General features: G+C 39.9%; 1 protein-coding gene across 1 annotated transcript; it reads left to right on the top strand.

Moving 5' to 3' along the window:
- Nucleotides 1–312: 312 nt before the first annotated feature.
- gabrd (gamma-aminobutyric acid type A receptor subunit delta) lies at nt 313–27,372 on the top strand. The gene is made up of 9 exons (XM_062998563.1): nt 313–384; nt 13,344–13,459; nt 16,709–16,776; nt 17,275–17,495; nt 20,893–20,975; nt 21,774–21,911; nt 22,057–22,212; nt 23,209–23,417; nt 26,978–27,372. Exons 1-9 carry the CDS (start codon nt 320–322, stop codon nt 27,287–27,289), a joined length of 1,368 nt encoding a protein of 455 aa, XP_062854633.1. The 5' UTR covers nt 313–319; the 3' UTR covers nt 27,290–27,372.
- Nucleotides 27,373–27,697: the final 325 nt, after the last annotated feature.

Below are 27,697 nucleotides of genomic sequence, written 5' to 3' on the forward strand. Positions count from 1 at the left end.
TCTGACGTTGTTCTTGGAGCGGGCGGATGCAGAGAGATTGAAGGATCACAGCTAGTCACACTGCGTTTAGATTGCTTTTCTAAATCTGGGGTTAAAGGGGCAGATTAAGACAGAGTGAAACTGAGAAAGGGGGTGGAGGAGGGTTTAGAGTTTCCACTGCGCTCGGAGCGCATCAGCAGTTGGGACAGTAGGACAAAGAAGCGGAGATGCGACCGCACCATGGCTCACATCGGCTTTTTACTTTCTGCGCTTCTTTACCACACTCCGTAGGATTGTAAATCGGTTTGTTTCTTCAACCTGGAAATACTTTTCTGACAAAATGGAAATGTTTTCATTCATTTCTGCGGTTTTTGCGTTGCTCATCGCTGGGAACGAATTGGCCAGGTAAGAGTTCTGTGCGCTATCATTTATACCGGTACAAAACAAGCAAATCAATGAATACAATAACATTTCAGATGTTTAATAAGTGTGTACAGATAAACAAACTATTACAGTACTGTGTACAGTATTGTGTTTTACAGTATTTAGACCTGTTTAAGCAAAGTACTGTGTTCGTTTGGCATCTTCTGCATGCAGTGTTGCTGCTGATTACATTTAGTGATTAATTCGTGTATTGCGTAATCGATCCCAAACATCTGGCTGTTTTGAAAATACGGTTTGCTTTGTGTATTTATATAACTTACGTCTATTTTATTTTATTCAATTTAACACAAGTCCATTTAAGCGCACTCGAACCAGGGGGCGTAGGACCGCGTTAAACTAGCCAATCCAGCTTCTGCTTTGCTATATAATGTCTTTTGAGAACTGTTAGGAAACCGGAGTGACCAGAGGAAACCCATGCCAGAGACAGTGACCGGAGACAGGAATGGAGATTGATGTTGTTGTGAGGCATGGTTCTGCCAGATGCACCACTTTGCTGCCACTTAAAATATTCTTCACTTAAAAAAGCAACTGACCATGGCTGCATCAATCAGAGCCCCAGCTATGTATGCTTAGGTATATCTTATTTTATTGGCAAAATGCAATACCTTAACTGTAAATTATTTAGAAGTACTTTACATGATAGTGGGTATTTTACTAATAGGGCACATAAAGCTGCCTAAAATATTAAAGGAACATGTTTCAACTTTGTTCCTCTGACACTACTAGAACACAAAAATGCATACTGGATTTCATGTATTAATTAGTGCAAAAAGCTTCTATTTTTTGGTGCTGTTTTGTGATTTTCCTATTAGGCAAAAAATTATGACCACCTTCCTAATATTGTGTTGGTCCCCCGTTTGCTGCTCCATACACAACAAACTGTGATGCACTGTGTATTCTGACACCTTTCTATCAGAACCAGCATTAACTTCTTCAGCAATTTGAGCTACAGAAGCTCGTCTGTTGGATCGGTCTACACAGGCCAGCCTTTCGCTCCTCACGTGCATCAATGAGCCTTGGCCACCCATGACCCTGTCGCCGGTTTACCACTGTTCCTTCCTTGGACCACTTTTGATAGATACTGACCACTGCAGACCGGGAACACCCCACAAGAGCTGCAGTTTTGGAGATGCTCTGAGCCAGCCGTCCAGCCAATCACAATTTGACCCTCGTCAAACTCCAAAAAATCCCTACGCTTGCCCATTCTGCTTCTAACACATCATTTTTTAGGATAAAATGTTCACTTGCTGCCTAATATATTCCACCCACTAATAGGTGCCGTGATAAAGAGATAATCACTTCACCAGTCAGGGGTCGTAATGTTATGCCTGGTCATTGTATAGTGTTAAGGATAAACCCCTTAATAAATCTAACCTAAACTATTGCTGTTGATTGCTTTTTTAATCAAAAAGGGTCTACTGTGATAGCACACTTGTATATAACATCCTTCAGGTTCAGATCAGACAATGCGTAATGCATAAAACACTAAAGACATCATAATATTTTATGACATCATACTGGAGCAACGCTGTAGCACATGTGAGTGGCGCACAACACCTGAGTCCTGGAGACCTGGATTCAGATCTTACCTATGATCATTATCTGTAGGGAGTTTCGCTTTTGGCCCAAGTGTCTGTGTGGGTTTCTTCCATGTACTCCTGTTTCCACCCACCTCTCGAAAACATGCAGCAGGTACATTGGGTTCTGTAAATTTCTCTTTACATGGGCGGCAGTGGGTGTGTGCATGATGCCTGGCAACAGAGTGATGGCCCTATCCAGTGTGTATTCCCGCACTGACATACTGCAACCTCGATCGGTATAATTACAGCAATCTTAACTATGTTAATGGGGTTAAGCTGCTCTAGGACAAATTCTTATTATCAGAATGAGTTCATTTTTACAACACAATAAAACTTTTGATAACATCGTAATGTGACAGCATGGCTGCATAGCAGGAAGTGACGGTGCCGCACAGCACCAGGATTATTTAAACATATCTTCCAATAACTGTCTTTAAGCAGTTTGGTGTGCTCTCTCATTATAGGTTCAGGTATTCTGAACATATAGCTTCAGGTATTCTGTTTTTCTCTTAAGTCCCAAAATCATGCAGATGTTGGATTGGCTACTTTAAGTTGCCTTTAGTAAGGAAGACAATGGGTGAGTATTGGATAATGGCTTTAAAATTCTAAGAACACATCACGGGGGGCATGGTGGCAGCTGGTAGAACTGAAACAACATGGTTCAGTGGTCCTGGGTTGGATTTTTTGCTCCTGTCACTATCTATAAGACATTTGACATGTTCTTTCTGTGTCTGTGTGGATTTCCTCTGGCTATGTTTTATTACATTATACACCATGGAAAATACCTCAGTTTACCCAACCTTTTAAAAGCATGCAGAAGATGTATTGGCTAATCAACATTGCAGAGTTGCGGAATTGAGGAGTGAGTGTGTGGCTCTGTCCAGGGTCCTGCCTTGCATCTAGTTCTTTAGATGACATTGAACCTAAAACCCAGGATGAAATTGCAGTACAAATAAATGTATAAATAATCTGTGATACGGTTTATTAATCCACTACAGTAGTGATTACAGCATTTACAAAGTCCCAGATAGCAAATGACCTACAGTGTGATGACCTAAATTTGTGATGGCCCACATACCACAGTGAAATTTGTAATTTATTTATTTTTACCAACTGCTTTACCTTGGTCAGAGTTGTGGTGTTTGTGGTGCCACCCAAAAAGGCATAATGGTGCCAGTTAATTGCAGACACTTCTACATTCACTTACATGTAGTGGCAACCAACCAACCAAATCTCTACATGTTTTTTGGGAGAAATCAAGAATTCAGAGCACCCAAGAAACACAGCACATTACTAATTGGCAAAGACGTTTTAAACTACTTATTTCAGTCATTGAGTGAAAGTAAGGATTAAAGGCAAAATCATTTTACTGTATGATTTGTTGCTTTACTGTGCTGCCCCAGTGGATTTTGATTAACTTAAATGTATATGATTGGCAGAACACAGCCTACATCTAAGACTATATCACAGTCATCATATGGATCAAAACAAGCATTAGATACAGCTAGTCACATTTGGTCTATTTGTGCCCCGGATATCAAACAGTATGTAAAACGTCATATCCCATAACTGACCTGTACATAGTTTGGCTTTCACCAAAAATAATGCTTGGAGTTTAATCCAAAAAGTTCAGTCTTGGTCACATCTGACCTTAAATCCTTTTGCCACCTGGCATCACAGTATTCCAAGTGTTTTTGTAATGGCAAATGAGACTCAGTGTGGCATGTTTAAACAAGAAGCCTCTTTTTTGCCTTTTTTTAAATACACTGGCCTGTGGGGGCTCAGGCATAAAAGTTCGATTTGCTTAATCTAAACAAGGTGTTGGTGGTGCCAATGTATCTGTAGCTTCTATGCTTTGTTTAATACAACAAACTACTGAAAAAGTACATCTTTTTGATGCCACCCAAGTGGTGCAGCGGTAAAACACGCTAGCACACCAGAGTTGACATTACGAACTCGTCGGTTCGAAACTCAGCTCTGCCATCCGGTTGGGCTGGGCGGCTATATGAACAATGATTGGCTGTTGTTCATACAGGAAGGAAATAGCCGGATAGGGACCTCATAACTGATGCAATTACGACCTCTGCTGGCTGATTGATGGCGTCTGCACAGAGAAAAGGAATAATGAGATCAGGCTTTGGCTCTCTGTGCACAAAGCTGATCCGTATATAAACTCGCCTCGTGCAGGTGAAAAGATGCAGTTGGCTACTGCACACGTGTCGGAGGGAGCGTGAGTTAGTTCGCCCTCCTTAATCGGGGCGGGGGTCAGCACCAGTAGAGAAGAAGCATAATGCAATTGGGTAAAAATTGGACGTGCTAAAGATTGGGAGAAAAGGGAAAATGCATAAAAAAGTACATCTTTTTAGGCAAATACAGGCGTTGATGGTGAGGGTATGAAAATTGTCAGTTGGAAAAATGTAGTTCAAGTTATTAGGTGGTTTGGGTCTTTTACAACACTTAATTATTTGGTTAAATATTTGGGGGGGTTTTTTAAGAAAATGAAAAAATTAAATAAATAAGAAAACAAAAAGTACAGTGAATCATAGTAGTCACAAGCATCTGTATGTGTGTGGAAAGGGTCTCACTTATCAGCCAATTAAAAAAATCGTTGTATCACATAGTTTCACCCAAAAAAATGTTTATTTAAAAATAACAAATGTAGCTGCTTGCAATTGATCAATTCTTTGCAGTTTGGATGTGTTTACATGGCTTAAATAAAGCTCCACAATAAAAAAGGGGGTGTTCTAATTTGTAAGACCGTTTGTGCTGACTCATTGGTGAACAATAGAAATCATTTTGATGGCATGTGTTACTTTTTCATTACTTTTAGACATAAATGCTGGTAAATGTTTACATAAGTTTTTAGTACATTACTTACCTTACTTTAAGAGGCAGAAGTAAGTAACTTGCTGGTCTTCTAGTTTTGTGTGAGAGTTTTGGTTGAGTGGCTCACCACTGTAAAAAGTCTTAGGCAGTTGGCTAATGAGGTCATGGGAATACACTGAAAAAATGAGATGGTAGATCTTTACCATGACCTCACCCTATGGGTGAGAGGGAAGCAATAGCTTTAATTAGGGTAAGGGGACATACCAAACTAAAGCACCAATGTACACCGATTAGGCATAACATTATGACCACCTTCCTAATATTGTGTTGGTCCCCCTTTTGCTGCCCCATACGCAACAAACTGCAATGCACTGTGTATTATGACACCTTTCTATCAGAACCAGCATTCGCTTCTTCAGAAATTTGAGCTACAGTAGCTCGTCTGTTGGATCAGACCACACGGGCCAGCCTTCGCTCCCCACGTTCATCAATGAGCCTTAGCCGCCCATGACCCGGTCGCCGGTTTACCACTGTTCCTTCCTTGGACCACTTTTGATAGATACTGACCACTGCAGACCGGGAACACCCCACAAGAGAGCTGCAGTTTTGGAGATGCTCAGACCCAGTCGTCTAAACATCACAATTTGGCCTTTGTCAAACTCACTCAAATCTTTAAGCTTGCCCATTTTTCCTGCTTCTAACACATCAACTTTGAGGATAAAATGTTCACTTGCTGCCTAATATATCCCATCCACTAACAGGTGCCGTGATGAAGAGATAATCAGTGTTATTCACTTCACCTGCCAGTGGTTATAATGTTATGCCTCATCGGTGTATTTCAATAACATGGGAGAATGATTAAAGCAGTATGACTGCGATAATGTAACACTAAATACCAATGTAACAATAAATACCAATACTAAATTAAAACAAGAAAACGCAAATAAGCATTGGCAGACCAACCTTCTGTTAAATACCTCTAACAGCTGGTTGGCAGGTTGATGACGAACCAATAATGCTAATATTTATTTTGAAGAGCATAGAACAAATTAGCTAATTCTTAATAATGTGATCTGGTATTTGCGGACAACACTTTTAGCAATTAACTAAATGGATTTTCCCTTACAGATCTGTCCACAAAGTAAAAAGACTGTACATATGGCTCCTTTGGGGGGTTCAATTTAAAGCCTTTATCTAAATCTCAGTTTGAAGAGTTGTTATAGCCCCTTACTTCACAAACCATTCAGTTTCCTGCTAATGAATTTGTACAAGTTAATGATTTATAACCCTGATAGCTACCGAGATGCCAAAACATATTGAAAACAAAACTAGATTTCCTGAAGTCTTACACAAAACCTTACAAATGGCTGTGCCCACACACTGAAAATAAGGTGAATAAGTGTTGAAGAAAATAGTATACTGTTTTCTCTGATGTGAGTTAAACTGTGTCTTTTTTCTTTTAAACCCTTGAACCTGTTGAGCCCAGCTAGGGACATAAACGCTTGTGTTGATAAGCTACTGCAGTGGAATGAATTGAAACATCACTGTGAGGAATGTCTTCTAATCCAGCATCAGTGTCAGACTTAATAAATGACTGAATAAGCACACATTTCCACAGATACACTCTAAATCACATGTGTCAAATCCGGCCCTCCACGTTAATTTATGTGGCCCGCGAGAGCTTAAAGGACGTATGATTGTCTTAAAATACACTGTAAAATCATACATAAACTGCATCTCCCACAATGCATGCCGATTTTGTGACCCGCAAAGTGACCGCATCCCGCCACTAGATGGCAGTGTTTCCACATCAGCGTTTAACCGAGGCAATTTTTCAAGAAATATTTACAAATGTACAAGGAGAGAAAATTTAAGCAAAAGGACGTCTACGTCTCTTGTGTATGTCTCTTGTGTTATGAGGCCGTGTCTGTGGTAAAGGAGAACAATATAAATGTAGATATACATTATAAATTGATGGTATAAATTTGTCATTTTGACACCAAACAGAATTTAGCCTCCAAGAAAAACAACAAATTGTCTAAGACTTAAAAGGCAGACTGCAATCACAGCAGGATACGTTACAATCGGCCATTTGAGGGGCACCATAATGCAGATGCAGAAAGTCAGGCTCTTATCCCAAGGATTTTAACATGGAATGTCCAACAGTCTCATGGTCAGGTCTTCACCTACTTTCAGACTATTGGCTACTTAGTGTATGTAGTTTGATATAACCTGCTATATAGGGTTATGTGAACCCCGGGGGTGGTAGACGGTGAGTGGAAAATAGTGTGAACCTGTGTCTTTTACTCCAGTTATATAAACGACACCTTTGGAAAACTTGTTATTGCAATCACACTGTTTCAGTGACTGGTTCCAACACATTTTCTGCTTTTTTAATTCTTGCACCCCTATTCCAGTGAAGGCATTATTTATTTATAGAAAAAGTGTAGGTTGTTAGTTTTTTTAAATAACCTCTCACTTTCTCTTCTCACTCTTTTTCATGCCACACACTGACAGTACGTGTCAGGGGAGTGTGAAAACAGTTGATCATACCTTGTCTTCTTTTGTGAGGTGCAGCTAATAGATTTTTAACTTGATGCACTTGAAGGTTTCTTTTGCTACTGGTTGAATAATGTCCACTAAATATGCAGCATAATGGCACAGCTGGTAGTGTGGGTGCAGCGCAACAAAATTGTCCCTGGGTTCCATCTTTTCCTACAGAGATCGTAAGGCTTTTAGCAGTATTAAAAACAGACATTAATTTATTGTCTGTTTTACCACCACTTATTCTGTTCAGGGTCACGGTGGGTCTGATTTCTTGGACACCGGGGACAGGTCGTCAGTCCATCACATGGCAGACACATTCACACACACACCAGAGCACAAAGAGGAAACCCACACAGATGCAGGGAGAATTTGCAAACTCTACACAGAAAGGACTCTCACTGTCTGGCTAGGGAATCAAACCCAAGCCCTTCTTACTGTAAAGCGACGGCGCTACCCACTGTACCACCGTCCTGCCTATTATTATTTCTTCATTCATTTATTGCAGCCAGTGAAGACTGCAAAGCCAACCTCTGTTATGGTATGGGGTGCATCAGTGCCCATGGCATAGGTGACTTGAATATGTGTGAAGGAACCATTGATGTGAAGTCGTACATTAGAATTTTAGACAGGCAATGCCAGGCCTAGTTTTGTTTGCTCTACAACAGTGTAGCTTCGTAGAGTGTGTGTGTGCTTGGCTGGCCTGCCTGCAGTCCAAATCTGTCTCCTACTGTAATGTGAGATAATGGCAACCATAGACTGTTGAGCAGCTGTGTAGCACTGTCGCCTCACAGCAAGAAGGTCCGGGGTTTAATTCCCAGGTGAAGCGTCTGGGTCCTTTTTGTGTGGAGTTTGCATGTTCTCCCTGTGTTGGCGTAGAATTCCTCCAGGAGCTCCGGTTTCCTCCCATAATCCAAATACATGCAGTCAGGTTAATTGTAGATACTAAAAATAACCCTTATGCCAAGTTCACACTACACGACTTGATTTCTTGCAATCGGGAGTCTTTTAAGTTGTTGTGGTTTTCACACTACACGACTGATCGGCGACAGAGGGTCACACACTACACGATCCATCACCATGAGGAATCTCAGATGAGTCTGTCTGGTCCCTCAAACTACGTTTTGTCACGAAAACACACAAGAGAAGTGACAAGGGGTTTAATGATACCGCGTCCAAAAATGCACGCCAGCAAGAAGCGAGCGATCAAAGTTGTTTGAGCACTGATGTGTAGCGTAAAAGCAAGTACAAAAAAATAAATTACTTTGGGTAAAGGAGTGGGTTTGGCTACGCTGCCACCATGGATTGTCTGTTCTGCAGAGAGAGTAGCAATAAATATTTTTGGCAATGTAACGTTGGTTTTATGGTTTGGCATGGACAATAAGTCACACATACTGTAAAGCTTGTGTGTATGCTAATGTATTCTGACATAAACTATATTATGCCCCTGTTCCACATATTTTCAACTCCCCAGGGTTTCCCTTCTGTATTTGCATTCATAACAGTTACAACCTGATCGCAACACCCTTCACACTACATGATTCTGATATAGGTTCAGATATTTAGCATGCTAGATATTTTATTTACGTCTGCGAGTGCTTGGCGAGCCGCTCGGATTGAGTCAGTGAACAGTTCACACATAGCGATCGAGAGCTGATTTCCGAGCCCTGAGCGAACACCGAGTTGCTGCCGAGCTGCCACACGCGGTGACCTGTCGGCGAGCAAAAATTATGTAGTGTGAACTAGGCATTAGGTGTGTGTGTGTGTAAAGGTGTGAATGTGTTTGTGTGTATGTCTTCCCTGCAATGGACCGGTGCCCTCTACAGTGTGCCTTTTGCCCACTGAGAGCTGGGAAAGGCTCCAGCACCCGCCGCGACCCTGATTAGCATAAGTGTCCAAAGTGAGTGAGTTTCTAAACCATTAAAAATTCTCAATAATAGAAAGGTGATGGAATACAAGGGTAATCACACCTCTGTCCCAGCTGTTTGTGTTGCAGGCTTTTTGTATTTATCAGTTAACTAAAGATTCAAAGGAGTGATCAAATCACATATTCTTCTTTTTATTGCATTTTACAAAATGTCCCAATAGGGATAGTAATAATAATAATAATAGAAATAGCAGTTGTTGTTCTTTATGTTCGACCTTTCCGTACATACAGACCCGGCTGTTTTGTAAAATCCAATAATAACAAGAATCTGTGCTTTACTAATTTTTTTAGCTAATAAAGTACAAAAAAATGTTTTTTTGAAGTGTTTCATGGGCCAACTTCATTGTATGAACTACGATAGAATATGATGCCTGCAACACACTTACTAAACTTGGGACAGATGCGTGTTTACCGCTGCTTTACATCGCATTTGGGTGGCACGGTGGCTAAGTGGGTAGCACTGTCGCCTCACAGCAAGAAAGTCCTGGGTCAATCCCCAGGCGGGACGGTCCAGGTCCTTTCTGTGCGGAGTTTGCATGTTCTCCCCGAGTCCACGTGGGTTTACTCCAGGAGCTCCGGTTTCCTCATACAGTCCAAAAACCTGCAGTCAGGTTAATTGGAGACACTGAATTGCCCTATAGGTGAATGGGTGTGTATGTGGGTGTGTATGTGTGTCTGCCCTGCGATGGACTGCCGCCCAGTCCAGGGTGTTACTGTGTACCTTGCGCCCATTGAAAAGCTGGGATAGGCTCCAGCACCCCCCGACCCTAATTGGATAAGCGGTTAGGAAAGTGAGTGAGTGACTTGGGTCATTGCTGTTATGAAACACTAAAGTCTAGTAAACAACCTACACTCTAAGTTTGTATGTGTTTTGAAGAAGGTTCACTTCAAGATAGTCCTGATAAGTCCCTTAATTCCTGATTTTACTCCTCTTTTTGTTCCTGCCACTGATAAGCACTCCAATAACATTATGTCGATTTCAGGTGCTGAATTCAAGTCAGTTGATTTGTGGTGCCTGTTTTTTGCCAGACATATTGCTTGCATAGTGCGTGGTGTCCAAAGAATCTTTTCTCGTGTTGCCAAGAGACACTTAACTGCTGTTTCACAAGGTCTAAGCAGGCTGTCATATGCATTTTACTCAACAGTGATTTCCATCTCGCCACTCTGCCATAAAGGCCTAATTTATGGAGTGCTGCAAAGATAGACTTCTCCGCAGCACTCCATAAATGGACTTCAGTGTTAAATTAATTCAATCAGTTCTATACACATCTCAAGGATAATTAAAGCAAACAGGATCCACTTTACCACAGTCTGTAGTAGTAATGATCTGAATTTTGTGTGAATAAGAAATGTCAATTTTTGACTTGTATTAATTTTCAAAAAAAGCTAGTTAGAGATTTTGGTTTTCATTTAATAAGTAAGAAAGACACTTTTACTTACTTGAAATGCTTGTATTATTTACTATAAGAAAAAGCCTGACAACAAACACCATGTAGGGTAAAGCCTCAAGTGATGCTGTGTTAATGAAGGAAATAAAAGAAGAGTCAAGGAAATTACCTCTGAATGGTTTTAAGAGAATGAGGTTAAGCTGTGAATTTAGACAGTTAGCAGTTCTCTTAGGGCCAATCAAAAAGACAGCATTAGCATTTTAAAGGCTCTGTCCCATTTTCCTCCAGGCCATCAAAATTCTTTTAATTTCCTTTTCAGTGCATTGTCTCTTCTTGCAAGGTGTTCAGCAATTAAATGTTTGCTTATGCTGCAATAACCCAGTAGCTCTGTTTGTACAGTGGTTCTGGAGTACTGTTACTTTTTAATACATATTTGCTCATTTCAAATTTAAAAAAGAATGAAACACCAAAACCAATATTGAATGCATGGGATATCTGATCCCTGCATTAAAAACTGACATGCTTAGAAATACACAATTTGGGCGCCCAGGTGGGGCAACGGGATATTCCGCTTGCACACCACCACCGAGTTTCTGAACTCCTAGGTTTCTGTTGCCACCGATCGGCTGGGCAGCATCTAGTGGGCATAATTGGCTGTGCCTTCAGCAGATAATAATTGGCCACCGTATCTGCAGGGTGGGGGCTGGACTTAAACGTTGCTCTTGCAGTTTATTATGGGTCATTTTCTAGCTGAAAGACATACTGTCCAATTTAAGCTTTTGGCAGAGGGGAGCAGATTTATATTCAGGATCATTCTGTGCTGTTTACTAATCATTTTCTCATAAATCCTGACCAGATTATCAGATTAACTAAATAGAATCCTCTTTAGATCATTCTACGTATGAGCACCATCTTTTCTTAATTTATAATGGATTAATCTTAGCTCCAAGATATTTAAGGATGATCTTGTATCCTTTTTTAAATCTGTCACTCTCCGTTGTCAGATTCCTGTTACCATTTTGATAAGCTAAATAGAAACAGCTGTTTAGTCTGTTTAGTAAGGGAAAATGTGTTGTGTCATTTTTATACTGTGGTCTTTTTTATTTAAAACAAAAATCTGAAAAAAGGGGCTGAACTGTGGCTTTGGAAAGGTTTGGAAAGGCCATTTTTTCCTTGGACTAAGGAGACAAGGTAATATGCCAATATCCCTTAAGCAAATGCAGCATGCATATAAACAAAAAGTGCCCAACCAATCCAAGAGCCCATCAGTACCTGGTATTGAATAGGAAATGGAATTAGACATCATGTTGACTCGTCCACACAGAACCAGTCCACATAGAAACAAACTACACTGTTATATTTTGGATCAATAACAGTAATGCTGTTCTAATCAATGTCATTTTTTGATCATCCACATATCAAACATTAGGGGGGAAGAGGGAGCGGAATGGGTTTGGCTGCGTCTGTCTACTGTTTTTGGAGGTTTATATGGTAAAGTAAGTGCCCAGGCTACAGTCATGTGAAAAAGTTAGAACACCCCATGAGAACCTTTGTCTTTTTGAACATATTTAAACACATGAACATTTGAGCTTCATTTGAACAGTACTGAGAGATGGAGCTTATATCATTAAACAAATATAACTAAAAAAAAACAACTTTTAAACACAAGTTGTAAAATGTAATGAACAAAAATAAAAATTTATTGTGAGGAAAAAGTTAGGACACCTTATGCCCTAATAGCTGGTATTTCCCCCTTTGGCTGAAATAACCTCAATTAGACTGTTCCTATAACCATCTACCAGTCTCTGACATCGACTGGGAGAAAGTTTTTCCCCCATTTTGTTTAATGATATAAGCTCCATCTCTCATATGTTTAAATATGTTAAAAAAGACAAAGGTTTTTATGGGATGTCCTAACTTTTTCACCTGACTGTATAAATGTATAGCCTGTATTGTTAACCTAGCTATTGCATTGTTTTCCACCAGCTATGTCCTTCTGTGAAAAGTGCCTCCTTAACCACCTTGATTCTGTAATATACTGTAAATATAAAGATGTTCTGATGAATAGTTCTTTAAGTTATGTTTTTGAATGTAAAACTGATCATCACCTTTTTACAGCTGCTCCTGTAGTTTGGGCTTTCCCCTTTTTTATGCTGGATGCCCTTTGTGGCACTGAGAGTGAACTGACAAGTGCACCTCCCCAGTGGCTAGGTTGTTTTGGCCATTCCCACTTGGACTGTAGTCGACCATATTCATGCGATCACCAGACCGACCAATAGCTCAGCTGAGATTTGATTCCCGAATCCCCAGATCTCAGCAGTAGTGGCCTAGGGTACTTTACCTCTGCGCCACCCGAGCACCAAATCTGGTTTAAGAAAATAAACTAATTCAACTGTCACATGGCATTCATAAATACATACTGTATTTTTTTTACTTGTGCTTTCCATAATCCCAGACCATTAAATAATGAGGAATGAGACCTACTTTCGTATTGCTTTCATCTCACATATTTCAAAAGATTGAATACAAGGTGTATTACAATACTCCAGAATTGCTATATAACAGATTAATGGTAATACCCTTGAATGAGTTCTTAAGACCAACTTGGTTCCCCTCATAAAAAGTACTTACAGTTTCTCTTGTATCTTTCTACAGGGCGATGCTGAGTGACATTGGTGACTATGTAGGAACAGACATTGAGATCTCCTGGTTGCCGAATCTGGATGACCTGATGAAAGGCTATGCTCGAAACTTTCGACCAGGGATAGGAGGTGAGCTTGTTAAATTACACTTTTAATCTTTCTCACATTAGTTTTTTTTCTTAACATGCACACAAAAGAATAGCACAAATAAGACAGCAGCACTTGTATGGTTTTCAGCTTAGTTTCAACCTAGTTCCACATGTGACTCAGATTCCAGTTAGATGAGCTTACTTGACAAAGTGGTGTTCCATTTCTTAAAATCTAATTTGAAAATGTGATATTTAGGCCAAACCTATTTAATGAACTCACTCTAATTCTGGCTTTGCACATTAATGAGAACTTGTGTGACAAGTGAGTGAGCCCTCAAAACTGCCAGCACAGTTAGGAGTCCATTATGAAATGCATTATGCAACAGTATGAAAATGTGCTTCCTCTAGAACATTCAGAGATTGTTAAGAATGCTTGTCAACTGTGTGACATTCACAATTTAGCTTTTTTGGTTTCAAACCCTAACTCATCTTGGATGAGTTGAAGATGCAGCTAAGCCACATTTTTCGTAAACAATTGCATAGTAAACAAACATTAAATACCATTATGGAACACACAAAACAAATATATACTGTAGTTTGTTATGTAATATATATTGACTTTATTAAGTACACTTATCTGGTACATACATTTAATGATAATTTTATAAATTACACCTAAAACACAGATGAACTTTGTGGCTATACAATTTCAAACTGCAACCACTCTGGTGCTCAGTACACTTGTCATACAAGTCATACCTTGTACCCCCATTTATCAATTGATAGGGACCCCTACAAAAGAACCAAATAATCCAAATAAGATTTAGGTGTTGGACCATTCTTAGCACTGCAAAGACACTAACATGGTATTAAGATGTTTGTGTGTGTTGTATATGTGTAGCAGATGCAGCAGTGTTTTGGGTTTTTTACACACCTCAATGTCAATGGTAGGAGAAGAATTGTACACCAGCATGGTGCTAAGAGTATGTGTTGCTAATAAAGATGTCAGTAAGTTTAAACACAATTTTAAAATCCCAACAACAATGCACCTAATATACTAATACCAGAGCAACACACACTACCATGTGATCACCATATAACTGTCAATGCAGTACTGAAAATAGTCCACCTCCAGTGGGGGTCAGTGGGGGTCTTGTTGAGGTCCCCTTCAATTTATGGGGTCCAGAGGGGTGACAAGGTGTACAGAGCAACAGATTGGTTACAGCCAGTAATTGTATACCCACAAATGTATTAGCTACACCAGATCAGTATGGCTAATAAAGTGCTTGATGAGTATACATCCAGTGCATAAATTCACTTTATATTTACCCACTATTTGTACTAATTATATGAACAACAGCTACGTTTAATATACATAAACTAAAATACCCTTTATGTTGGCCGCATGTTTAGGGTTGTTGTTCTGTTAAAATGTCCATCTTCTTTATAAGGTCAATGAGTTAAATTTATTTATGTTTCTTTCAGTGATGGGTACTATGTTTAGAAAATACCCCATGTCATGATGCTCCAATCGCATATGTGCTACTTTTTTTTCTAGCCGAATTATTTACAAAGACTTTAACTCATCGTCGCTGAGATATCCAACACTCATGTTTGAATCCCAGTGTTATCAACCTGTCCGAGCTGCGTGTGTGGGTGTTATTGTCAGTGTGCGCTTGCGATCTCTGCTGTGTGGTAGCAGCACGGGAGTGATACAATATGTATGAATTTTTATTTGTGTTAAAATAGAAACAATAATACAGTAAACCCAAGCTCATGTTTTAATATACACCGATCAGCCATAACATTAAAACCACCTCCTTGTTTCTACACACGTCCATTTTATCAGCTCCACTTTTCATATAGAAGCACTTTGTAGTTCTACAATCACTACCATCTTTCTCTGCATGCTTTGTTAGCCCCCTTTCATGCTGTTCTTCAATGGTCAGGACTCTCCCAGGACCACTACAGATCAGGCATTATTTAGGTGGTGGATAGCAGGTAGCAGCGCAGCTGTGTTTGATCCACTCATACCAGCACAACACACACTAACACACCACCACCATGTCATTGTCACTGCAGTGCTTAGAATGATCCGACACCCAAATAATACCTACTCTGTGGTGGTCTTGTGGGGGTCCTGACCATTGAAGAACAGGGTGAAAGCAGGTTAAAAAGGTGATTGGTCAGTAATTGTAGAACTACAAAGTGCTCCTATATGGTAAGTGGAGCTGATAAAATGGACAGTGAGTGTAAAAACAAGGAGGTGGTTTTAATGTTATGGCAGATCAGTGTATATGTAGACATTAAGACAGAAAAAGCAAATTTCCCTATTGTCCACATAGGCAATGACTTTTTGTGTTGATATATTTGCCTAGTCCTAGTGTTAAATATGTCATTTAACATATGATAAATAGCATGTTCTTTCTGTGTTGGCAAAGGTTTTCTCCAGGTACTCTGCTTTACTTTAATCTCCAAAAAATAAAAAAAATTTGATTGCCTACTCTAAATTAAGTGTGTAACTCTAAGTTAGTGTGTGAAGGTGTTTTGTGCCCTGCAGTAAATTGGTGTCCTGTCAAGGTTGTACGCCTTGTACTTTAAAACTGCACTAAACACACCAAAATTCTGTCCAGAGGAAAGTGATTATTAAGTGAATGAATAATGAAAAGGTTCTTATTTACTATTTTTGTGAATGCAACATCACAGACAAGGCAGAGAGTGGCACAGTTGTTAAACAGGATAGTTAGATAAAAAGCTCTATCAAGCATGCTGCGATGATCAATTAAAGCTTTAAAATGTCAAAACAATTTGCCATTGGCTTAAGAAACTGAAATTTACCAAACAATTTAAGTTCTAGTTATAGATCTGACAATAAGTTTTTAGTGAGAGCAATATTTACATTTATGGCATTAAGTAGAGGTTTTAAACCAAAGCGACCGAATACTATGCAAACAATTGGAGGTTAAGGGCCTTGATCAAGGGGCCAACCGTGGAAACTTGGTGGTCAGGCTTAAAACAGAACAAAAATGTTCTGATCAATAGTCATCACATTGCATTGTATCAGTGCTAACTCTCGAAGGGATTTGGCAGCTGGGTAAAACAGACTGGTTTGTAAAACCAGTGCATTTCACCACTTTCATAAATTGGGATTAACTGACACAGTGTGCCAGCATTATATCAACAAATTACACATGCACCTGCTCAAAATGATTTATTAATAGTCTGCAAATAGGGTTTGGGGAGGGAACAACAGGAATAATGTTCATTTTTTAAATATTTCTTTTTATAGGACCTCCAGTGAATGTTGCCATGGCTATTGAAGTAGCCAGCATTGACCATATCTCAGAAGCCAACATGGTAATGTATGGATTACTCTTTCAGAATGACTTGAAAGGGAAAAAAGTAAACACCTAATGAATTTAAGACCATTCTTGCTGTTAAAATATAGTTTTTAGATAACACTCATAAGGTTAACTAGGGCAAAATTTGTATATGCACCTGGGGAGCTGAGATGTCAAACTCTTTTTAAAGAGATCCTGAGTTTGTCATATCAGAATAATTTGTATATACAGTAGCTGACAGTTAGTGGACATCTAGTCATGAGTGAGGCATGTGTAAGGCTAAACCAGTCTTCACTCATTTGTTAAGATTTTCTACAAGATTTGATGTTGTGTCTGTGGATATTTGTGCTCATTCAGTCAAAAGAGCATTTGTGAGGTCAGGCACTGACTGATGTTGGGTAAAAAAGGTGTTAAAATAAAATTAGGCAACATTACTAACATCAGCAAATATACTATATATTTAAAATATGACACCACATGTTTTGTTTCTTTGTGTCTTTGTATGTTTTGGTAGGAATACACCATGACTGTGTTTCTGCGTCAGAGCTGGCGGGATGAGCGACTTTCTTATAATCACACAAATAAGACTCTGGGGCTAGACAGTCGTTTTGTAGATAAACTCTGGGTACCAGATACATTTATCGTCAACGCCAAGTCAGCTTGGTTCCATGACGTCACTGTGGAGAACAAGCTCATACGCTTGCAGCCTGATGGTGTTATTCTTTACAGCAGTAGGTAAGTGTGTGTGTGTGTGTGTGTGTGTGTGTATTATTGTTTAAATTTAGTACTTTTTAATGTCATTAAATATTTGAATTAATAAAGCTATATTTCATATCAGATAGCCACATTTTAGTTTGGAGTCAACATCTAAGTAAAACTGGTAAATATAATGTTCATCATTATAATAACATAAGATTTAGTTACATTTACAGTAAAAAAAAATGATTGTAAGGTAACATTAAAGCATTCATTTTTCATGACAAACGGCTAAAAGTGGCAGTGATAAAGTATTCTGAAAACAATGTGTAATTTTAAATTATGGTATAGTCTAAATATGGTTTAGTTTTGTGTTTGTATTATTTGTGTAAATCATCATGGGTTCATGCTCAGTGGTTAAGGTACTGGACTTGTAAGCAGAAGGTTGCCGGTTCAAGCCACCACCAAGTTGCCACGGTTGGGTGCCTAAGCAAGGCCCTTAACCGTCAATTGCTCATCGTGTTCAGCTCATTGTGTAAGTCGCTTTGGATAAAAGCGTCTGCTAAATGCTGAAAATGTAAATGTGTAAATCCTATCTATTTAAAGTACCCTCCAGGCCACCCAAGGGGGATGGGGGTCTCTGCTGAGTTCCTGTAATTTTAAGAGAGTTTTTCCTTTTCACTATCGCCCTCGGCTTGCTCAATAGGGGTTTTTGGTCTGTTTGTCCTGGATTCTGTAAAGTTGTCCATTGTAAAAAGTGCTATATAAATAAATTTGACTTGACTTGTCTTTCAGCTGCTTCTTTATTGTTTGGTGCCACAGAGGATTATTTGGGCCCACATACTTGATTTGCCACAGTTTTTTATGTCATGTCTTTTATCTGGCCTTGGAAAAAGCACTAAGCACAAACTGACAAGTGCACCTCCCAGTGGCTAGGCTTTTTAGTCATCACCCCAGACATCCAGTAGGCTTGTGTATTTTACTGCTGTGCCATGTAAGCGCCCATAGAATAGTAGTTGAATAAAACTCTGTATTAGGTTTTTGGGGTTTTTTTTCACTATACATTTAACTCTTAGTTGCACTTGGCACAACCACAAATCAGAAAAAAGACAGAATGGAAAATACAAATAAAAAAACACTGTTACATTTAATTAAACTTTTATTTAATTGTTTTAACCCAAGATATTTCATGTTTAGTCTGGTCAGTTCTGCATTTCAGGCCTGCAAAAAAGATGGGATGGTAAAGCATTTCTTTTTAATGTTGTCATTTCTTTTCACAACACCTAAAAGATGTTTTGGCACTGACGATACCAAGTGATGAATTGTTCCATTGCTTGTGCAAACATGTCTGTTGTGCAACTGTATGAAGTTGCTGTTGTTGCATGTTTTATTTCAAAATGCTCTGCACATTCTCTGTTGGGGGCAGGTCAGGACTGCAGGCAGGCCAGTCCAATATACAGTGTATCACAAAAGTGAGTACACCCCTCACATTTCTGCAGATATTTAAGTATATCTTTTCATGGGACAACACTGACTAAATGACACTTTGACACAATGAAAAGTAGTCTGTGTGCAGCTTATATAACAGTGTAAATTTATTCTTCCCTCAAAATAACTCAATATACAGCCATTAATGTCTAAACCACCGGCAACAAAAGTGAGTACACCCCTAAGAGACTACACCCCTAAATGTCCAAATTGAGCACTGCTTGTCATTTTCCCTGCAAAATGTCATGTGATTTGTTAGTGTTACTAGGTCTCAGTTGTGCATAGGGAGCAGGTGTGTTCAATTTAGTAGTACAGCTCTCACACTCTCTCATACTGGTCACTGAAAGTTCCAACATGGCACCTCATGGCAAAGAACTCTCTGAGGATCTTAAAAGACGAATTGTTGCGCTACATGAAGATGGCCAAGGCTACAAGAAGATTGCCAACACCCTGAAACTGAGCTGCAGCACAGTGGCCAAGATCATCCAGCGTTTTAAAAGAGCAGGGTCCACTCAGAACAGACCTCGCGTTGGTCGTCCAAAGAAGCTGAGTGCACGTGCTCAGCGTCACATCCAACTGCTGTCTTTGAAAGATAGGCGCAGGAGTGCTGTCAGCATTGCTGCAGAGATTGAAAAGGTGGGGGGTCAGCCTGTCAGTGCTCAGACCATACGCCGCACACTACATCAAATTGGTCTGCATGGCTGTCACCCCAGAAGGAAGCCTCTTCTGAAGTCTCTACACAAGAAAGCCCGCAAACAGTTTGCTGAAGACATGTCAACAAAGGACATGGATTACTGGAACCAGGTCCTATGGTCTGATGAGACCAAGATTAATTTGTTTGGTTCAGATGGTCTCAAGCATGTGTGGCGGCAATCAGGTGAGGAGTACAAAGATAAGTGTGTCATGCCTACAGTCAAGCATTGTGGTGGGAATGCCATGGTCTGGGGCTGCATGAGTGCAGCAGGTGTTGGGGAGTTACATTTCATTGAGGGACACATGAACTCCAATATGTACTGTGAAATACTGAGCAGAGCATGATCCCCTCCCTCCGGAAACTGGGTCGCAGGGCAGTGTTCCAGCATGATAATGACCCCAAACACACCTCTAAGACGACCACTGCTTTATTGAAGAGGCTGAGGGTAAAGGTGATGGACTGGCCAAGCATGTCTCCAGACCTAAACCCAATAGAACATCTTTGGGGCATCCTCAAGCGGAAGGTGGAGGAGCGCAAAGTCTCGAATATCCGCCAGCTCCGTGATGTCGTCATGGAGGAGTGGAAAAGCATTCCAGTGGCAACCTGTGAAGCTCTGGTAAACTCCATGCCCAGGAGAGTTAAGGCAGTTCTGGGAAATAATGGTGGCCACACAAAATATTGACACTTCAGGAACTTTCACTAAGGGGTGTACTCACTTTTGTTGCCGGTGGTTTAGACATTAATGGCTGTATATTGAGTTATTTTGAGGGAAGAATAAATTTACACTGTTATATAAGCTGCACACAGACTACTTTTCATTGTGTCAAAGTGTCATTTTGTCAGTGTTGTCCCATGAAAAGATATACTTAAATATCTGCAGAAATGTGAGGGGTGTACTCACTTTTGTGATACACTGTATGTACTGATTCACCTGACCACAATACACGTTTCAACTGTATGATGGTTCAAAGGTTTGCCAAATTAATTCTATGCCCATCAACTGTTTGAAGTCACATAATTATTTATTTTTTATCTCATTACCAGCCCTAAATTGTCCCTGTTCCAGAATTTTTGCATAAAATGCATAAATTGATCTATATTAACAAATAAAGTGAAAAGATTTGTTTTCATACTGTCTGCAATTAAATAAAATCCAAAATAAATGCATCTTTTTATATTTACATTTTCCATACTGTCCCAATTTCTTTTGATTTGTGGTTGTATATGTTTATCATTGCTGTTTTTTTTCTCCAGAATCACATCCACAGTAGCCTGTGATATGGACCTGACCAAGTACCCGATGGATGAACAGGAGTGCATGCTGGACCTTGAGAGCTGTGAGTAATAAGCGATCTGAGAGTCCTCTGGCTAATTACCTAAGTGCTGGTATTTAAATATCTGCACTAAACCATTTTAAACAATGCTCCTCTTCACAGACATTTCTTTGTGTTAAAACTGATGTCTGAAAACATTTTGCAGATTTTGTGATTAGGCTGTTTATATTAGCATTTGTGATCTGTATCTGACACTCATACTGTATGAGCAGGTTAAATATTACACACACTTTAAATTTAAATCTTTTCAGAACTAAGGCTTTCAGAACTAAAGATTTACACTCCTGGGCAAAATGGATCAAACCCAGAATTCCTTTCAATGGTCCTAACAACAAATCATTGGTCAGAAAAGTAGCAATTACTAAAACATTTACATTACATTTTCAGCATTTAGCGGACGCTTTTATCCAAAGCGACTTACACAATGAGCTGAACACGATGAGCAATTGAGGGTTAAGGGCCTTGCTCAGGGACCCAACAGTGGCAACCTTCTGTTTACTAGTCCAGTACCTTAACCACTGAGCTATCACTGACTCTAAGACACTAAGATACACAAATATTCAAATATTAATTGTGTGATATTGTTTATAATATTTAGATGTGGTTAAAATAAGAGTTTCTCAATGATGTAAAAAATAAACTTCTTTAACATACAGATCACAAAATGTCTAAATATTAAATATTAAAAAACTATTCATCTGGATGAAGAATTCTAGAACAGGACTAGAACTCACATACAGTATGTATAAAGGTTAGCTAACCAAAATACTTCAATCACATTTTATTTTCTCTGTGCTGTAGATGGATACTCTTCAGAAGATATCATTTACTACTGGTCAGACAGTCAGAAACAAATTCATGGCCTGGACAAACTGGAGCTATCCCAGTTTACCATCACAGACTACAGCTTCATCACTGAAATGATGAACTTTAAATCAGGTAAAAGCTTTAAATCAGCTTTTCAACTATTTAAGAGGTCAAAATTGTTCACACTTTTTGTTTTAGTAAAACCAACCAATTTAATACAGTTTTATAAAAGTTTTTTTTTTCATTTACTAAAAGTTGGTTTTGTAACCCAACACAGCTGGCAGATTTCCTCGACTCAGTTTGCACTTCCGGCTGAAGCGTAATCGAGGCGTTTACATAATCCAGTCCTACATGCCTTCCATCCTGTTGGTTGCCATGTCTTGGGTCTCTTTCTGGATTAGCCAATCAGCGGTGCCTGCACGTGTATCACTAGGTTTGGTTGTTTTTTTGTTTTCTTACAATGTAATCCTTATATTTGGAATTACTACACTATCCACCAATCAGCCATAAAATTAAAACCACCTCATTGTTTCTACACACATTGTCCATTTTATCAGCTCCACTTACCATATAGAAGCACTTTGTAGTTCTACGATTACTGACTGTAGTCCATCTGTTTCTCTACATGCTTTGTTAGCTCCCTTTTCATGCTGTTTTTCAATGGTCAGGACCCCCACAGGACCACTACAGAGTAGGTATTATTTGGGTGGTGGGTCATTCTCAGCACTGCAGTGACACTAACATGGTGGTGGTGTGTTAGTTTGTGTTGTGCTGGTATGAGTGGATCAGACACAGCAATGCTGATGGAGTTTTTAAACACCTCACTGTCACTGACTGAGAATAGTCACCCAACCAAAAATATCCAGCCAACAGCGCCCCGTAGGCAGCGTCCTGTGACCACTGATGAAGGTCTCGAAGATGACCAACTCAAACAGCAGCAATAGATGAGCGATCGTCTCTGACTTTACATCTACAAGGTGAACCAACTAGGTAGGAGTGTCTAATAGAGTGGACAGTAAGTGGACACGGTATTTAAAAACTCCAGCAGTGCTGCTGTGTCTGATCCGCTCATACCAGCACAACACACACTAACACACCACCACCATGTCGTTGTCACTGCAGTGCTGAGAATGATCCACCACCCAAATAATACCTGCTCTGTGGTGGTCCTGTGGGGGTCGTTACCATTGAAGAACAGTAAAAGGAGGTTGAAAAAGTATGTACAGAAACAGATGGACTGCAGTCAGTAAGTGTAGAACTACAAAGTGCTCCTATATGGTAAGTGGAGCTGATAAAATGGACAGTGAGTGTAGAAACAAGGAGGTGGTTTTAATGTTATGGCTGATCAGTGTATATCAGTAGCATGTTTATGTGTAATAAGATGCATAATAACATTACAATACAGTCTGACTGCCACATTTGACCACAGGAATCACTACTGTGCTAACCATGACTACGCTGATGGTGAGTGCCCGCTCCTCATTGCCCCGAGCTTCTGCCATAAAAGCTCTGGATGTGTATTTCTGGATCTGCTATGTGTTTGTGTTTGCCGCCCTGATTGAGTATGCATTCGCCCACTACAATGCAGACTACAGCAAGAAAGAGAAAGCCAAGGTCAAGGCAAACAAGAGTGCAGCGGTAAGACACCTGCATCATTCTGAGCAGAGACAGACAGCAATTAGCAGCTTGAACCCTTTTTTGTACATTTTATAAAATAATTTTAATTTATTTATATAATCAAAATTTAAATGCAATTTTAAAGCAAGGTGTGGCTCCATTACAAACCTGAATCAGAAAAAGTTGGGACAGCATGGAAAATGCAGAGTTTTATTTCATTGCAGACAGGATGAACCTGAGATAGTTTATGTTTTGTCTGGTCATCATTATTTCATGTGTTAATATACCTCAATTCCTGCATTTCAGGCCTGCAACACATTCCAAACAGTTGGGATGGGGGCAATTAGGGGCTAGTAATGATGTAAAAAATAATAATAATGATGTTAGTTTAAACAGGTGATTTCAATGTGTGATTGTAATTGTGAATTGGTACAAGAGCTGTATCCAGGAAAGTCTGAGTCTTTGAGGAGCAAAGATGGACAGAAGATCTCTAGTTTGTCAGTAAATACATTCATCAAGAATCATCATTCAGTAATAGCTAATATAACCACATGGGTGAGGGATTACTCTGGAAAACCTTTGCCAAGCACTACAATATAGTTACATTTACAAATGCCACTTAAAACTTTACTGTGCAAAAAGGAAGCCTTATGTTAACCATGTCCAGAGGTTGCTGTCAAGTTTTCTGGGCTTGGAGGCATCTGGGATGGATTATCACTTTATTGGTCAAATGAATCAGTCCAGATTTTTTTTTTAGAAAAAGAAATTATTTTTTTAAAACAAAAACTGTGCCAAAAACCCCCTACTTTTTTACACCTTAAGACGTGATCGCCGGAATAAGACAAAATAAAACCTGAAACACTTTATCACTTGATATCCTTTGTGCCAAAATGTCTAAAAAGAGTTGTAAGAAGGAATGGCCTGAAATGCAGGAATGGATGTATATTTACAAATGAAATGAAGTTAATCAGTCAAAACATGAAATATCTCAGGTTCATCCTGTCTGCAATGAAATAAGAGTCAAAGTAAATGTTGCATTTTTCATACTGTCCCAACTTTTTCTGATTTGGGGTTTTATATTGCATTATAACATAAATATTGTGTTAACTACTAAGTATTGCTTTGGGTTACACTAATGTATACAAATAAAATATTATTTTAAATAATAATAATAATATACAAACCCATAAAAAACAGTGGTCCCCAACCACCGGGCCATGGACTGCTACCAGTCCGTGGGTCATTTATTACCGGGCCACACAAAATTAATAAATAATTAGAGATTGGTACAAGAGCATTTAAATTTCCAAACCTCTTCTGGTGTTATTGTCTCCAATCACCACTAGGTGGGAGCAGCGTCTCGTTGCAGATTCACACTGATTTTCTATTCTATATTTATTCTATTTAAAACCCTCCCGCCCTGCTGGTCCGTGAAGTTATATCTTATATGAAACCGGTCCATGGTGTGACAAAGGTTGGGGACCGCTGCGCTAAAATGGCTTGCCCCAACTGACCAAGCTGCTAAAGATCTACTGTTGACATTTGATTAATAGTTTATTCGGCCATGTTTTACTTAAATGATTCATCTGCCACATGGAAAAACTGAGCACTAGGCAGGAATACAGCAAATCATCTTAGGACAATATTAGGATGCCTGCGGTAGCTGGTGAACGACTCCCGGGTTCCCGGCAAAGCAGGCGTTACAGAGCTCAGGAAACAAAGGCTTCATATAGGAAGCCATCCAATTACAGCTGATCGCCCGCAGCTGTGAGCTGGCTTATTTAAGCCAGCTCTGCGCAGCAGCGGGCGTTGCACCTTTTGTTCTTTTCTCTCTCAGTGGCAGCTCGCCCACGCTCCTTTTTAGGGTCAGCAGGTATCCCCGGGTGGCATTTAGGCCAGTCGGGTGTGTAGACTGAAAGGTCGAGGTAAATAGCGTTGCTTTATTTCCTCTAGGGCCAGTGTGGTGCAACGCCGTGCAGTCCTCGAACTGCTTTTGTTTTTCTCGTGCCGATTTTACGCTAGCGGCTTTGCTAACCATTAGCACCGTGTTCCGGTGAAAGCCTTTTCTAATAGCGCATTACAGATATTGTGTCCCGATCTCGCAACCGCTGGGTGGGACGCCGTGAAGCACTCGGCTGGCGAGCCTACATCCCCGGTTCGAATCCCGACCATAGCTGTGTCTGTTCTCGCTAATTAAATTCAGATCGGCGCGCTTTTCTCTCGGAGAAGCCCAGTTAAAGTGTTCGCCGATTGTGCTCCGCCTTGACCACCGCTTCCTGGGTTGGTCTGCAGCAAGCGTTTTCTCCTATAGCTTAACAGCGCTTCTCGTTTGATTTAAACGGTGGTAACGCACCCGACGTGCACCGGCGCGACCCTGGTTCGCGTCCCACTTCATTATTTATTTGTTTTCCTTTTTCAGTTTCCGTTGTCCGCAGCGCCAGCGGTCTGCATCGGAATTCCCGATTGCTTTTTGGTTTTGATTATTTTCTTTTATTGTATTTTTGCTTTAAAAAAAAAAACAATTATTCTTCATTTGTTAATCTGCATTTGAGTCCATCCTTCTTCCACGTAACAGACAACACATGTTTATTCATTAACACCTGGGGCAATTTAGAGCATCCAGTTCACTTTTTGCATACTTTTTGGAGTTTGGGAGAAAACTGGGGTCCCAAAAAGAAACCCATGTGGACAAGACCAGAACATACAAACTCATGACAGATATGACCAGATTTGACCATTTAACCCAGGGCTTTAAAACCTGTGTTTTTGTATGGCACACACTCTACCAGCTTTGTAGTTAATTTGCCACTCAAAGATAAACTTCACTTGAAGCCCTTACAGCTTCTCTGGGAGCATTACTTTAAATCACATCAGACTGTGTAATAAAACTCCTACCTTATAAACAACATCATTATTCATACTTTTTGAAGCAGATTTTAGCACAACTATTTGTCTGAATACATTCTGATACTTTTATAATAATAATAATAATAAAAATCGAGAACAGCGCCTCTAGCACACCAGCGCCGAGATTCTGAAATCCTCAGTTTGAAACTCGGCATTGCCACTGGTCGGCTGGGGCAGCAGACACTAATTGGCCACCGTGTCTGCTAGGGGGCGGACCATGTGTGCAAGGACCCTAATTAGCAGATAGAGGCACCTGTGCAGAATGCATAGGTAAAAAGAAGGGGCCCGCTTGGACTGCGCATGTGTCGGAGGAGACATGAGCAGCAACATACCCTCCTCAAATGCAATCAGGGATCCCCAGCAGTGGAAGACAGCTTGACTACGCTAAATCAGGAGAAATATGGGAGAAAATGCATAAATAAATAGAAAAAAAAATCTAGAACAAATAAAATACCTTTATTGGCTATATTCTTTGAACTGGTGTCAGAATGCACAGAGGGTTAAGGGCCCAATAGTGGCTGCATGGCAGAGCCAAGATTCAAACTCACAAGCTTCTAGTTGGTAACCCACAGCTCTATACACTAGGCTACCACTGGTCTTATTTTTACAATATACTGAGTGTAAAATAAAAATATAAATGTTTTTATGTTCATGATGTTATCTGTATTTCACAGTCCATGGTGAAGAATGGAAAGCAAGCCATGGTGCTCTTCTCTCTGTCAGTGACGGGTATGAATCAGGGGCTCGTGGTCTCCAACCGTCATAGCCGTGCCCAACGCCAGACTGAAACACCAAGTGAACCACAGGAGGAGGTAGATATGACCAGTGCCCAAGTCTGTCAAACTGAGCAAGAGGGCAGTGAGGAACGGAGGTGCTGCAAGTGCAAACCCATCGATGCTGACACAATTGACATCTACGCCCGGGCTGTGTTCCCTTTCACCTTTGCAGTGGTTAACGTCATATACTGGGTGGCTTATACAATGTGACTCGGAGATGCTTTAATACTGGCTGCCTGTACATGGAACAATAAAGTGAAGTGCAGCTAAAAATAGATTTTTACACTGCAGGATGACCTGGAACATCAAACTAAGTGTTTGCTTAGATGCACTTTTCCTCTCTGATTTGAAAAATGAAATATCGAAGCACTGATTAGTCTGCTGAGTATTAAGAACTCTGCAATGCTACATTGTCTAGGTTTTCTTTTATTTATTACCACTGTAATATGGGTTATTTTTTATTTAATTGCAGTATATTCTCAATTGTTTTTAGAAATACAATATCCTCTAAATACATTCCTTGTCAAAACAGAAACAATTCAGCTTAAACAAGCAATGTGACTGCATGACTGCATCAGTATGTTTTTTGTGAATTCCTAATCACATTTTATCTGTATC

This window comes from Trichomycterus rosablanca, chromosome 7, assembly GCF_030014385.1.
Source record: "Trichomycterus rosablanca isolate fTriRos1 chromosome 7, fTriRos1.hap1, whole genome shotgun sequence".
Taxonomy (NCBI): Eukaryota; Metazoa; Chordata; class Actinopteri; order Siluriformes; family Trichomycteridae; genus Trichomycterus; species Trichomycterus rosablanca.